The sequence below is a fragment of the Onychomys torridus genome, chromosome 3 (assembly GCF_903995425.1).
Source record: "Onychomys torridus chromosome 3, mOncTor1.1, whole genome shotgun sequence".
Taxonomy (NCBI): Eukaryota; Metazoa; Chordata; class Mammalia; order Rodentia; family Cricetidae; genus Onychomys; species Onychomys torridus.
Window position 1 is genome coordinate 79,420,687 of NC_050445.1, and position 16,265 is coordinate 79,436,951.

Here is a 16,265-nt window from a genome sequence, read left to right on the forward strand (position 1 = left end):
GGAAACAGTTCCTACACTCTGGTACAAAGGGACAAGCATCACCCTGTCAAAGCATCCTGGGTGTGTATACTGTTATCCTATCCTGTTACCAGGACTGAAATCATTAAAACTTTATTTTCAATGAAAAGAATAACAAGAAAAAAAGCGCTTTATTTTCACCACCCTTGTCTAAAGGTATAAACTGGGGTTTATGCTACAGCAAACATAAAGTCATCCACACATGTAACTTAAAACAGCACACACACAACTGTCAGTCATAGAATGTTTATTTTAAACTTGCTGTTCAAAACAACACACGGCAAAGAAGCAGCACAAACATCTGCCATAACTCTACCTCTGAACTCCTTTCTCTATGACATGTTACAGTCTCAGATGCTTACAGTCATGGTATTCTTAAAGGCAGTGACATCAACTTACTACTTTGAAATGGTTCTGTTAACATTATGAACTGATTAAAGCATTCTCCTTTTAGCATTCTACTGTTGCCCACATTGACGGCACATTCAATATATCGCGTCGCTGACAGGGATACTGTACAATCAACTCCCAAGTCTATGAACAGAACTGTGACCTAAAGCAAGCATTTTCCTAAGTCAGTATACTCAGCTACTTTTCTCAAAAATATTCTGAAGTAAGTTTTTGTAAGATACAATAATTTAATCTTTTTATTCCTAACAGAACTCATGCTGTACTTTTTTTTCTCAAAATATATTTGATATAGTCTGTGCAAAATGTTAAGTTCTGTATAGGTATGTACCTTATTCTGAAAAAGTTTATAAAATATAGTGCCTAAAAACAACATTAGACAATAGAGGACTACACGTAGAGACAAAGCCTAGTTCTTCACATGAGAAACTAAGTATGTTCTTAAAGCTCTGGTAATACATTCCTTGAAAATACTCAGAATGCACTTTGGTCATTATTGGACATATTAGAACACAGGCAAACGGGACACAATGCTGTCTGCTGTTTCCTATGCAATGAGCACTCTACAATGAGCCTGAACTGAAGCTGGTCAAAGGAATGGGAAGAGCAACACCGTATCACATGGCTCTGTTCTCTGCACATTCCTGATGTTAAGAGTGATTTGGGAATTAGAACTGCACCGATCAAATAAATTATTTACAATTAATTATTTAAATTCCTTAAAATATGCTAAAAATATGAATATATTCAATATGACTTTGCACCAAGAAAATTCTAGATTGTTTCAACTAAATTCTTTGTTTTAGAAACCAAGTGCTTGGCTTAAACAAAGCAATCACAAAAACATTTTGTTTCATGTAATTCTTAAAACACTACTGATTGTACAAATGTAACAACTTAGAATCAAGGCCAGATGCAGGGGACTATCATATTTGCTCTATTTACCTAACAGGAAACATGATAAGCTCCCTCTGGACACTTGACAGGGTACTGAAGGGAGAGAAGCTAGCTTTCCATGTTAAAAGCATCTAAAAATAGCCCTTATATAATGGAGCTGGAGGAGGGGTGCACCAGATTAAATTTAGAGGCTAGGAGTGGTAGAATGAAGCTGTCTTTTCAGAAAATTTGGAAACTTTATAACTAGCAATCACATATTTTGTTGGTTCTTAAATTTATCTGTAAGCTTTACTTAAGTGTGGTAGGAACAGCATACACTATAGTGTACCATGGGAATTCTTCTGAGTAAACACAACGTACTTGAGGAATAGCAGTAGGCACTTCACTTGTGAGATGAGAACAAACCTCACTCAAAAGGATACCACATTATGCCCTAGTACACCGTAACATACCCACATAAAGATACACATCAAAAGTAACAATTTTAAAAAGTGCACATTTTGAGCATGCACAGTTGGAGCTGTGCAAACAGCTCAGTGTTTCAAATAAATACATTTATTACTAATTAATTTTTATCAAAGTATTTTACAGTATGGTAACCATTTACAATTATTGCTCCATTAAGAGTTTTATTATCAAAGAGCACTTGTTGACCTGTTACATAACACCATAAGTTAATACTGACGGCGCTTCAACTGCAGCTTCATTAGTTCAGGCCCCAGCACTGTTCTCAAATAGTTCAAGAGCAATCCTGAGTGGATCCTGGTTTACCAAAGAAAATGCACTATGTGTTTAGCTGAGTCCAATGCACTATTTCAGAGTTGAAGCTTTCCTCAAGTAAGGCAAGTCCACGGCATTGATGGATGGAGAAACAGTGTTGAGCAATGGCTTCTATTTTTCACAATTTGTTTGTCAATTATTTATGAACAATTACCAGGACCTCAGGTGTCTGGATCAGTTTTGTCACCCTTTCAACAACTAAGAACTTCTATGCTTCAAACAGACTAATATATATATATATATATATATATAAAAGAATAAAGAAAGAAACACACACACACACAACAACAACAAAAACAGTAAACAAGCAAAATAAATATAAGGATTGCACAATACAGTCTGATGTAAACACTTCATTCCTAGCAGCCTCCTGGAGCAGAGCCAGTGACTGCCTCCAGACAGCTTCATCAGCACTCATGCTCTGGAACACAGGCTACATCTTCATGTTCTCTCAACTGTCACGATTTAATCTTCCACAGCTATAGAAAAGGATGACAAGTCATGACCATTATTAAATAGAAGCTCAAGTCCTGCTACCCACTGTCCTTGAACTCCACTCCCAGGTGTAGAATGCAGTATTTGAGCACCTTTAGCCTTCTGTAAGAACTCATCAGAAACATGGTGGTGAAAAATCAGATTTCTCTTGTTTGCTTCTACTGAGAAATGTCAATATATATCTAATACTTATTTAATATGCTCTTTCTAACCCTTACTAACATTTGTGCATGTATGGAGGATATATCATCACTATATAAATAATACGTTTTTGGCCAACAAAAGAATATGGCTCTTTTTGTTGAAGCCTTAGAACCTGTTTCAATTAATGAGGAAAAAAAATACTTCCTCTTACCCTAGAAGAGTCCTATATATAATGAATTCTGTCCCAAATTAGAAGTTCTATCAATATAAGAAAATCCATGGCTATATGTAAGTCCCTGAAGTTAAATGTGTAGCCACTGTTATTAACTATACGAACTTGCCAAACACCCCAGGATGCATGTGAACTCTCAAAAGGGTTACAGGGTTGAAGGAAACAAAACAAAACGTGTAGGCTTTTACCTTTAAATTAAATCCAAGCAGGTCACTGATGACCCCAGAGACAGCTGACAGGATGACAACCTGGGTGATGTTGTAGAGCAGCGGGTTCATGGTGAGTCCGTACAACCTGAAGGGACTGTCCAATTCCTAGCAGAGCAGACAAGATGTTAGTCTTAGGTCCTGTAACAATTTCCAGTAACTGAATCCCCAATATGCAAAATAGTGTTAAAAAAAATCACTATTCAAGAAGTTATAAATTATGGGTACTTTTAGAAAATACAATCTTATCTAAATTTGAAATAAGTAAAATTTAATGGCGGTGTTAATTTGTTTTCAAGGAAAGTGACTTCCTTTAAAATAATTTTATAATTTTTTTGCTTTGATTCTTGTTACAAATGAGTAAAGTCTTCACCTACTAGCTATAGGAGATTAGAGGATGCATTTAGGGGTAAGAGCTGGAACGGAAGCTAAAAGAGTCAATTCACCTTCAAATATACAATTAACTAATTAACTGGAGATTCAAATATTAAAAGGTCTGTTATATGACAGGTAGCATGCTGGACTTTGGGAAGGTAAAATTCAGCCCTTGAAGGGCCTGATAGTTTAGTGAGCATGCAAATCATAAAGCGAGTCACAAGCAGACTATCATTACTAGAGCAGGACTTGAGGAAGGCACTCCTGAAGCCAGAGTTGGAGAAGGTGCCTCGGGCTGCTGGGCACTGTTCGAGCCCCAACACAAGGGGGGTGCACTGGCTCCTCAGGCAGACCTGACTACCAACTGACACTAAAGGAACTTAAGCTGGGGCTGGGAGCTGGGGAGCTGACACGGCAGAATTGCAGGGGGCTGGGGAGGTCTCTGGGCTGGTACAGAGGAAGATAGAGAACAGTAACAACAGAAGCAGGAATGTTTTCAGTTCTGTGTGCCAGATTCTCAAGTAAGAGACAAAGGTCTCACCCAGGGTGGTACTGAGGGGAAGGGGATGGGAGAGAGGGCGTCTAGAATTAACCAAGGCCCTGTGAGTTTCTTGGCTGGTGAAAGTGAGAGAAGGCACAATTCACACCCAGGCTCAGGTCTGGGCTGGATCAGAAGGTCCAGTGCTGTGCCTTGGGCTTCACTCTTATGACCACCTCCACTGTACAGTTTCAGTCCCTGCTGTCAGCCACAGGGCACCCTGAAGACACCCGACACAAATGCAAAAAGAAAACAAATCCATCAACCCATGGTATTTGTTTTGGGGGAAAAAAAAAAGAAGATATGTATCTGTATTCTCATGCTTATTTAAAAACTATCATCTACCTCAAGATCCACTTAAAGGAAAAATTTTAAAAGGCAGCAATTAATAATTACCTATTTTATTATCCCTCTACCTACCTCCTCTGAATCTTTTTGATGTCCAATTTCCTATGAGTCACACTCTACACTAACCCTATCACTGAGTCACAATTCATTTCACACTATTCTCTGAAAACTTCAAACTCTAAGTCGTATGCTCAATTAGTTATAGACATTAACATTCTTAAATAGATTTTAGTTTTAACAAAGAAAAGCAAGACAATAATGCAATGGTCAAAATGTCCTACTGCATTATCCCTAGAGAGTCAGGCATGGTGGAACACCTGTAAGCCCAGCACTCGGGGACTGAGATAGGAAGTTGCCACAAGTTTGAAGTCACCTTGGGCAACACAGTTCATACCAAGTCAATCAGAGCTACATCATCATAAGACCCAGATATAAAATTAATAAAAGATTTTTCTTTAATTCTCAAGGATATTATGACACCAAACACATTACAGTCTTTGATTTATCAAAAATTATTTTCAAATTAAATATTTAATGACAATACATCAATGGCTATATATGATTGCTTTTTAAGCTAACTTGGGTCAAGCAGAAGACTGCTCTATGAAATACAAAATGAACATCTTCTGAGTTAACTTCTAATCTTTTGTGAAATGTTTCCTAGTATTCTAGATGAAACTGATTAAACACATACACAGCAAAAAAGAGTATCTATAATACTCCCAACATTCGTAAATGCCTTAACATACTTTTCAAAGAAATTATTTGGATTACTTGAGCAATTAAAAACAAAATAAAACTGTGCAAATGTGCTCAAATGTAATTTGGAAGCAACTTAGGTAGTAATGACAACTAGATACAAGGCAGACTCTACAGAGACTAAGATACAGCATCAGAACAACACACTCCTCTCAATTTCCATTCTTTTCTTACCTTCAATAGTTTAGTAGCCAGTTTTAAAACATTATTCACAAGTGTCAGTTCCTCCTTTTTGTTAGGTTTCTTCTCCATTTTCAAGTAGAGGTTTATCTTTTATATAAAAGAGCCCCGTAGGCAAAATAATTTAAAATTATAACATTTATGCTTTTCTTTTGCAGTATTGGGGACTGAACCCAGGCCTCATGCATGCTACAGTCATTTTACCAATGAGTTATACCCCCAGCCCACAAATACATTCTTAAACAGATCTGAAAGATAGTCACCACAGTATTAATAGTGGTTCTCTGGGTATTAATACTACAAATGGTTTTTATATTTATACATTATTATACATTTCAAATCTTATAATAAACTTATTTTATAATAAGAAAATTCTTAAAAAGGTAAACATTGTATTCTCAGACCCAGATCAACTTAGAGAATAAACAGCAACAGAATAAATTCAACAAATTGGCTCATGATTTTTTTTAACTATGAAAATTATTCAAATATTTGCATATCTCTATTATCCACTCTCTAGTAGATACTTTCAGGGTACTTTCTTTGAAAAGACTCTAGTTCTAAGCCTCTTATTACACTGCGCTTACCCACTTGATCCATCTTCCCACTTTACTTGGACAGCCACAAACCCATCCAAACCAACACAGGGACTGGAAGGACTAGTGTTATCTCTGCCACAAGTCCTAGGTGCTGTGAACTGGACAGCTGGTGATGTCAAGGGCAGAAGCCATAATAGGGCAAACCCAAACCACATGGAAGGAAGTACAGGGTAGTGTCTACAGGGGAACTGGACAGGAGGTGCAGGACCTGAACTGAGAAGCCATCAGCCTCGTAACAAATTTAGGAAGTGGTTGATCTGTCTAATTCCATGAGACCCAGGGACTGTTAGAGACGATTATCTTTAGGGATAACTTTCCTGTTCCATCTAATTGAGCCTATTTAACTACTGGACATTTAAAACAAGTGATTCTTAATTAAAATATTCAAACAAGCTCATTAGCAAACATTTCTTTTGTACAATTCTTATGAAATAACAAGAGGAATTACTTAGCAAATTCATATAAAATAAAATCAATTATCAAAATTATTATGCTTTGTTCTTTTTGTTGAAAAAGAATGTAAATTTACTCTAGTGTGGTTCTGTCACAATGCAAAGCCATCATATCCCACTAATGATGTAAAATCTATCATTTTATAAATATTATTATCCTTCTGCCAGATGAAAATGGAACATAAAAACAGTAGATTAGCTGAAATTTGAATCAAGGCAGAAACACTGAAGAAAGGCTTGTTGTGTACTATCAAAATTTAAGCTTAGCTTATAGCATGAATGACCTTAATCAAATAAAAAATATACTCCTGAAAAATAAGAAATAAATAGAAATGTTTTAATTAGTATGTACACATGGGCTGGTCAGATGGCTCAGTGGGGAAAGGTGTTTTCTGCCAGGACTGATGGTCTGAGTTGGATCCCTGGAATATACATGATAGAATAGAACTGGTTTAGGCAACTTGTCCTCTCTCTCTGTGTCTCTGTCTCTGTCTCTCTCACACCCACACAACTGGACTGTAGACTACAGAATAAACTCACCTGTTCTGTAAGTAGTATTGAGGTATTGCTGTATTTCTTACTTGTTTCCGATCCAAGCGTCACAAACCTCAGGAGAAACAGTGTCAGGGAGATGCACCAGATCACCAGCTCCCAGTTGTAGTGACAGTCAAGGAAGACCTCATGCACATGGAGCAGCTGGAGTGCATGGGGAAAGGTGTGAAGCACTTCACTTCAAAACGTCACTTTATATGGATTACTCATAAATGCAGCAGTATATTTTTAGAGCATACTTATCATGAAATATTTATGCACATCAGAAGTTCGGAGAATAACATAAACAGTAGCCATGGGTTCTACCAACTTATTTTACAGTATTTACTTCAGGTTAAAAAATATTTCAAATCCAGTTAAAACCTTTATATTTTCTTTGTCCCTGATTTCTGAAACAATACTCAACTCTATCCCAAGATAAATTTTGTGTTTATCTTTTCCATGAGGGCTTTTAACAATTTAGGAAAAAACTATTCATACTGTGGTTATATTTCTCCTTTCCTAGTATTGGGGACACATCCAGGGCTTTGTGCAGGCTAGGCAAGTGCTCCACCACTCTATCATGGTACCACATCGTTAACTCCAACATTCATCTTTAAACAATGTTACTTTAACTATATCTTGACTTTTAGGTCAATATTATCACATAATCCAATATCCTATCTAATTTACTTTCTTTCTCACATCTATTTATTTATTCATTCACGCTGCAGAGGGAGGAAAGGAGACATACACACACGCCATAGCACATGCATGTGTGATGGTCAGGACAATCCTCAGGATCAATTCTCTCCATCAGCCATATTGGTTCTGGGACCTGAACTCAGATCATCAGGGGCCATCTTGCCAGGCCATTTGTTTTTTATTCCACTGAACCTTGTTTCTAAGATTTACCCATGTTCAAACATTCAACTTTAAGTTAGTTCATTTTAACTCCTATAATGACAGTAAAAGAACCACCATAATTATTTTGGTCTACTTCAACAATTAACATTTATGTTGTTGATTTCTTTATCACCAACAATGTAGCAACAGTCTTGTGCTTCCTTGTCTACGTATGCAAGGCTTCCATTAGGCATTAATATGTAGGGCTAAAACTACTCGTTCATGGACAGTCACATCTTCAACTTTATGAGATGATATGTATTTATTTATCTCTAAACAGTGTTACCACTGTATACTCAGCCATATTTCAGATTCTGTCTACCCTTATTTTTGTTTATACTCACCCAACTTCTTAACATATGCCACCCTTGTGGTGTAAAATGAACTCTCATGACTTTAATCTTAGCTTTCCCTGATATTTGGAGAAGATGGGAATGCACCACACTCTTACTGGCTACTGGGTCATCTCTCTGTGAGTTACCTTTTCATAGTTCGTAACTTTTCCCCTTAAGACTTCCCATTGACTTGCAAAGACAGACTTATAACATTGCAGTCACATTTCCCAGATCCTATTTTGTCCCTTTGTAGCCCACATATTTTATTTGTGATTGAACTTGAAAGTTTTGTTGTTTATGTTTAAATTTCTATTCCACCTAGAATTTATTTTACAGTATGGATTACTTTTCATTTACTCCAGATTCATTTCACTTCCCTATCATGTAAGCCTTCTTGGGTCGATTTATGTATCATGTAACTTGCATGAATTTGCAGAACTGTCTCATCCATTGGACATTCCACTTCTCTGTCCATAGCACAGTCTTCCTGTACCTCAAAAGTAATTCCATATCTCTAGTCAGGCAACTTGTCCCTCAAAGCTCTGGACTGTTGCTTCCTGATAATTTTAGGAAGCTTACCAAAATTAAAAAACAAAAAACCAGCATTCTGTTTAACTGCATGTCATTGTGACCCCAACCATTCTCCGAGGACTAAAGAGGGTCAGCATACATATATACATGTCTGAAGTGTCATGGTGAAACCCATTATTGTGTACAATTAATTAATAATAATTTTCTGCTGAAGATTATTATTTGTTTTCTTCATTTATTGAGACAACTGCATGCTTTCCTTTAGCAAACTATAGGTATGAAATTACATGAGTGGACTTTCCGCATTATAGGGATAAACCACCTTGGTCGTGGCTTACAAATGTCATATTTCAGGCTCTTCCTCTGTAACATTTTGTTGAAGGGTTGTGTATCTGAAAGAGTAAGTTAACTCCAAATTTCCCCTTTTCGTTCTCTCATGTGGTTCAAAGCCTGCACTGTATACATGCTTGTGTGTGTGCGCGTGTGCGTGTGTAAATCTGAAAAACAAAAAGGAGACCAAGAGAGAATAATGGCGAAAGGAAGAACAAGAAGATGGCACACAATGGACACACAAGACACAAAACAGACTGGGCTGTGCAGGAGGGGTGACAAGGGCATTCACAGCTGCAGGCAGTCAGGGAGACACAGGGAAGAAGCATCCATGAAAACACACTTCGTTCAAAAACAAGATAGTGATATCTAATATCCTGTATGCTAATTGAAAAATATTAAAAATTATGTTTAGAAACTGGGTCTTTTCTAGAGATGGTTGTAACAATTAACTCACCTGAGCACAACAGATAAATACAACTGAGATTGTCAGTAAGAAAGCAGATGAAACAATGACATCAACTGATCTCTGAGGACCTCGACGCTAGGGAGACAAAGGGAAAACACTTAAACATATTTACTGAGCAGCAGATTATTTCCATGCTTTCAGTGCTTACAGGTTGGTCATAACTTACAATGCTGAAAGTATACCTCACTTGCCAGAGGAATTGCAAAGTGTTAATATGTCCTTATAATTTTATAAAAATACTGCATATGTGGTATCTGCACAGCATAGATTCATTAGTGGAATTCTTTTTGTTCAACACTATAATCATTTATTCAACAACTAAGCACTGTGCTAGGTGCTCAGAATACAGCAGGAGCACAGCTCACAAAGCCTCCCCTTCATAGGACCAACAGCGGAGCGAGACACTGAACTCCTACTCAGATACATGTCATAAGCTGTACTGAACTATGAAGGAAACGTATACACTGGGTGCTCCAAGGTCAATGTCAGGGAGATTAATTCAGATTTGTGAGTTAGAAGTGTGTGCCTGGAAAGAGTTCTAAGAAAGTGGCATTTACATCATCTACAGAACAAGATGGCATATAGCACTGTCCTAGGCAGAAAAGAAAAAAAAAAAGCACAAAGCAGGGAGGGTCGAGTACAGTTACAGAACTAACACAGTTAGTTTCCAGTAAGGACAGCAAGGCCTAGATCATGAACAGCCAAAGCATATCAAGGTTTTGTTCTTTATCCGAGGGTAATAGGGAACTTCCAGAAAGGTGTAAGATCAAAATGATCAAATCTGCTTTTAAAAGATCTTGCAGCAGGCTGAAGACAGTAGTAGAGGAAGGAATGTTAACAGTGAAGAACCATTTGTGAAACAGCTTTAATAGGCCAATGTAGATGACTAATGGTTTCAGTTAGGGTGGACATGGAAAGAAAGAGATGTGAACAGATTTAAGATGTATTCTGGGAGCAAAAAGGATGGGGATCAGTGATAGACTGAATGCCAGCAACCAAGAGAGAAGAAGTTGCAATGGTAATTCTAGTTCTAACTAAGAGTGAATGGAACATGGTTAACATTACATACATGTTTTCTGAATAAAATCAACAATGTATAAAAGAACATAATACCTACTTAGGGTTAGGAATACAGGGAGCTTTTAAATAGGTTATTGCTAAACCAAGCAAGAAAATAATATTCACCTTCCATAAAACATAAATGTAATAGTGAGGGGGAAAAAGTCAATTTGAAGCATTTCCTATTAAGCACTGAGTTAAATTTTAAAAATCAAACTGATGAAACAATGAAATTTTAAAATGTAAAGGCAAATAATTATTTTTTTCCTACTTTTTTCATTGTTACTTCAAAATAAAAAGCTTTAAAGATCTAGTTCAGTGGATTCTTAGTCTTTGGAACAACTCTAATGTTTGCATAAACATCCTTGAACATGCCTGAGCACTCCATATAAAAGCCACAGCTATTTACTGTAAGAACAAAATCCCCAGAAAAAGTTATCTTTAAAATTCACTGGTAATTTCCTTTCCTAGGGTCTAGAGTTTTCACACTTTCACAGACAGCAAGGTTTTTAAAAGCTCAAAGGAAGAAGCAGCATGTAAAGACAGCTGTGCACAGTGACTCTAAAAAGCAGCAGGTCCCCTCCAGATGAGTTCTCAGTAGTGGGCTCCCTCTGCTGGGAGACACAAAATCCTTAATCCAGCCTTTGAATGAGAAACTATTGACTAGAATACTCTCCCACACATACAGACAAGAAACTGGAACTACTGGGGAAGACAGTATGCTAAGAGCACATTTGTCAACATCATTCTACCTTCAGATAGGAACGGAGAGATAGCCACATTTTTATATTCTGTACTTTCTTCAACCGGAAATGAGGAACCTCAGATTTCCGAGCTCTCCTTGCAGATGTCAAATGTCCAAAGAGTTTTGCAAAGAGTAATCTCTAAAAAAGATTAAGAGGAAGATTACTGTATAAAATATTGTATAATTTTTATAATTATTGTGTGAAATATGAATTGTTATGACTTAATATAAGGCAAAATAAAAATATTATATCAAAGTGTTTCATGAAATACTAAAATACTTAAGTAATATTTTAGTGGTAGGAAAAGGGTAAACGAATAGTCTTCCTATCATACTCACTTGTTTATATGTTCTTTCTGCAACACACAGCAAAAAAAAGAAGATCCATACAAGAGACACTCGAACCACAAAACTTATTAGGACCATGGAAAGAACCAAGAAATCTTCGTTAGAACCAAATGCAATCGCATAAAGTTCTGAAGCAGAATGGGCTGTGAGTTGCTCTAGGTCTGTTGCTTGGGACAGTCGGAAAACAAATGGAGTCAAGCCCAGGATTAGGGAGATGGCATTTCCAAAGATCTGGTATCCTATACCTGGTACATGGTTGTTCACCTTAGGAAGTAGGGGCAGAGGGGAGAAGAAAATAAAGTGTACGTGAATCATATTTAAAGTAAAATGAATCCCAATGAAACTTCACTTTTTATAATAGGATTTAAAATTTTTAAATTAAATACATTATGAACTGAGCCTATTACACACTAATAAGATCTCTAACTCATAAGTAGATGTGAAAGGAAGATCAATCTTAGATGTTGGAAAAAAAATCTAGGCATCTTATTATTTTAAGTTGGAAATATTTACAGATATTAAAGTGTTGAGAACAATACTAAGTTAAACCCAATTCGTTCCAGGAAACATTCAGGAGCTGGCGTGATGGCACAGCAGAGGAAGATGGCCATCATTAAGCCTAACAGCATGAGTATGATCCCTAGGGCCCACATGAGGAAGGAACTACTAATCAAAATGTCCTCTGACTTCCACAAGCGTACTGTGACACATGCATTCTAGACCCCAAGACAATAAATGGAACCTAAATGTTTAAATTTTTAAAAAAGTTGCTGGTGGTGGTGGCACATGCCTTTAATCCTAGCACCTGGGAGGCAGAGGCAGGCAGATCTCTCTGTGAGTTCGAGGCCAGCCTGGACTACAGAGTGAGTTCCAGGACAACCAGGGCTACCCTGTCTCAACGCACCCTCCAAAGAAAAGAAAAAAGTAACTATTCAATAAATCTTTAACTTGTATTTTTCTTCTGAGTTCAGTAGGTAAATAAATGCCTCCTTAATTCCATTTAATATAAAAGTGAGAGACATTAAACAGGAGGAGAAAAGGATAGGATATAAGGATATAAAAAAGTGAAAAGTATTAAGTATGGGGAAAATGTTTTTAATATGCTAGATTGGTAAAACTGAATTGTCATAGAGCTTTTAAATCCCCACACTCAGTAAATCAGACTAAGTTACCTCACAGTTCACAGAAATTTCAGCTACAGAGCACCTCTAGTTTAAAGTCCCCAGGTTCCCTAGGTGACTCGTTTTATTCACAGTAAGAACTGTGATATGGAAGCTGTCAATCTCTAGATGCAGTCAATTATTTGAATTCCTGTCCTACACAAAGTAATGACAAGAATGCTATTAAAATAATGCATGGCAGAAATCTAAAACTAATAAAAATTAGATTATGCCTAGTTATCGTGAGAAACCAGGAAAAAAAATGAAAGCAGTTAATAAAAGAAAAAATGGAAACTGAAACAAATACCAAATCCATAGTCGTTGTACCAAACTAGAGAGTTTGACCACTGTCTGCATTATTCTTTCCGCCTAAGCAAGCAAGCAGAATACAAATTTCTTGAGTTTTAGATGCTGATAAATACACACACATATTCACTCACTCACACACACACACACACACACACACACACACACACACACACCACACACACACAAACACACATTCTCACACACACACACACACACCCCTTACCCACTGAAGGAAAAAGAAAAAAAATTACATTGTGTTATCTATTCCAAGTCAACAGAAATGTTCAAAGAGGAGAGTGGAGGCCAATAAGATGACCCAGTGAGTAGAGACACTTGCTACACAAGCCTGGTGATCTGAGTTTGATCCTTAGAATGTACGCAAAGGTGGAAGAACAGAACAGACTCCACAAAACTGTCCTCTGTCCTCCACAACTAAGTGTGACACACACACACACACACACACACACCACACAGTCCATTCCCCTTCAAATGAAGGAAGGGTTATTGGTAAATCACTGTTTAAGGTAAGGCCAAAATAAACAAAAATAACTATTTTCCAGGGTAAAGAAAAGGGAAGTGAATAGATTATTATCATTTAGATAATGAATTCATAGATTGACAGCCACTAAATTTTCCCTTTACCTAAAAGAATACAAATGAAGAACTCACTCTGTTCATTATCATTCCACTGATTTCAAGAACAGACATGTCTGCTTTTTTACAGTCATTGCCTTCCCATACTATAGCACTGATTTTTTCTAATCCTGGGTGGGAACTATGAAGCCAGGGCAAATGAGTCTACAAAAAAAGAGAATTGAACACGTTTATCACATTTCACAAATAGAAGTGTCTAAAAACTATATATAGCTGTAAGTGTATAATCATAGTTACACTAAATAAAAATTGGTAACTATATATTTTATAAATGGAACATTTATCTGTACATTAGTCATATCTATGCACATACAATTTTAGCTACATTAAAACCTCAATTAAAATTATATGCTAAACAAATTATATAAGAAATTGCAATTATAAAAATATAGAGCTTTAACAAATATCCTATCATTCAAAATACAACAAAATACAGCAAAAGTACTTACTTGTCAACCAATCTATCTAAGGCAATCAGATTATATGCTGATTGCTGTCCACCTTATGATTATTCAGTACAAAATATGACACATGAAATATGAAAAACCACATGATTCAATCTTATCCTAGAAGAGATTCTCCTTCATTTACCTGTTTAGCTAATTTAGTTACTTCTGTAGTATTTTAAAACAGCATTTCTGGAGAGGATCAATTAAGCCTTTTTTTAGAACAGCAAACATTGTAAGAAGAAACATTAAGAATTACAAGTATTCTCTGAAATACAATACCTGGGCTGCAGGCAGCAACAAAAGCAATGAGTCATTTTCACAGCAACATGTAACTCAAGACAAGAGCTGGAACAGGACCAATTTGTCTCCATCACAGTATCGCTAACTCGTATTTATCTCAAGGATTGATATATTTCCCACATTTTATATAAAGGGTATGTCTGGCATTCATAGTAACCCAAGGAATATGACTGATGACATTCTACATTCTAATATTTTAAAATGTTTCCATAAATTTAAGAAATATAATTTTTCATACAAGGGGGATAAAGGTGCACCAGTAGACTTCAACTAAAACTGTCTATATATTAATAATATATAAAAAAGAAGAGGAAAATTTTAATCTTTTCTAAATACTTTCATGATTTTTATATATTTCACTACCCGAGGGACTTACAAGCATTGAAATATTGTTAACTGCCAAGTTACTTCAAGTGATGTTTCATAACTTGTTGACAAACAATATGTCAGTTTAGAATAGAAATAATTTTGTATCAAAATATGCATCAAATTTTCTCTGAAAATTTGATAAATTCTGGAATATACTATTATCAAAAACCTCTAGACAGGGCTAGAGATGCTGCTTATAGGTAGAGTGCTGTCTAGTATGCAATACATGAGGCCTTGCGTTCAATCCCCAGCACTCTGAAGGCAGGAAGGCACTTTGGAGCATAGAATGTATAAGACCTAGAATGACAAGCTGAATGCAGGAGTGTCCAGAGGCTTAGCCAACCTGAGTAATTTCTCAGGTATGCCCAGACGCTTGTCTCCTAGGTGACTCCAGAGCCCGTCAGACTGACAATAACACTAACCAGCACAGAATGGTAAGGTTAGGAGGCAACAGATTTTAACCAAGTAATAACAGATTTTTTTTCCCCCAAGTCTCACTGTGTAATAGAAATTATAGGTCTGCTCAATTACGCCAAGATTATGTTAGTACAATGGAGATCAATCTACAGACAGAAGAGAAAACCAACTTCTTTGCTGTCCTCAAAGTACTTCTTTCCAGTTACTTTTGCAAACATTTGGCTTCATTTTCTTATGGCCAAAAGGCAAGAGAGAAAAATGACCATCAGAACCAGTCAATTTAGAGTTAATCAAAAGAACTCTGTATCTCTCAATGTAGATGTGTTTTTGTCAAATATATACCGACAAAGAGTCTTGTTTAACATATACAGCACATAGAGAGATCATCATATGAGAACCTATCCTGAAGGGCTCAGCAGGAACATAAGTGCAAGTCATTACAGTTTGCAATGCCTTCATTTGGCACTACAACACGCATGTGCTGCCTCAAAAGATGTGCTGAGGAGCATTCGGAGCTATCATGGGTCACATGTGGCCTGTGTAGGTTGGAAACAATGAAGATCTTAGGTTTGCAAACTGAAATTTGAAATTCTTTTTCATTATTATTGTTCATCTTCATCCCAGGTCTCCAGTGCTTTGCTTTTCATCTTCATTCAAATTGGGAACCTTAAATTGCAATGATGTATAATTTATTTTAAATAAATTCACTAAGACAATTGTTTTACTTGGTGTTTCCAAGTATGGGAACATAGTCATTAAAATCCAGTTATACCTACTGGAAAATAGTATCACTTGAATATGGCTTTTTATTTCATTATATTCCCTGCCATAATTAGCTGAGAAAAATTTTCTTCTATGAAATTTTTGTTACTATTTACAAATATAACAAAACTATGTATTTGCAATATTCTGACAAAACCAT

The 16,265-nt window shown here is 36.4% G+C and overlaps 1 protein-coding gene across 5 annotated transcripts in view; it reads right to left on the reverse strand.

The window, feature by feature from the left end:
- Nucleotides 1-250: 250 nt before the first annotated feature.
- The window catches only part of Phtf2 (putative homeodomain transcription factor 2), a 121,921-nt gene continuing 105,906 nt past the window's right edge, over nt 251-16,265 (reverse strand). For 3 of the 5 annotated variants that reach the window (XM_036181244.1, XM_036181240.1, XM_036181242.1), the window contains 8 exons: nt 13,824-13,952; nt 11,677-11,949; nt 11,345-11,476; nt 9,522-9,608; nt 6,972-7,127; nt 5,375-5,470; nt 3,163-3,288; nt 2,372-2,582 (listed from right to left, as the gene is read on the reverse strand). In XM_036181244.1, coding sequence (XP_036037137.1) covers nt 2,562-2,582; nt 3,163-3,288; nt 5,375-5,470; nt 6,972-7,127; nt 9,522-9,608; nt 11,345-11,476; nt 11,677-11,949; nt 13,824-13,952 — 1,020 coding nt within the window. In that variant the 3' untranslated portion in view covers nt 2,372-2,561. Of the gene's footprint in view, nt 2,583-3,162; nt 3,289-5,374; nt 5,471-6,971; nt 7,128-9,521; nt 9,609-11,344; nt 11,477-11,676; nt 11,950-13,823; nt 13,953-16,265 lie in introns of all 5 variants that reach the window. The other 2 variants (XM_036181239.1, XM_036181243.1) reach the window with 2 other exon arrangements.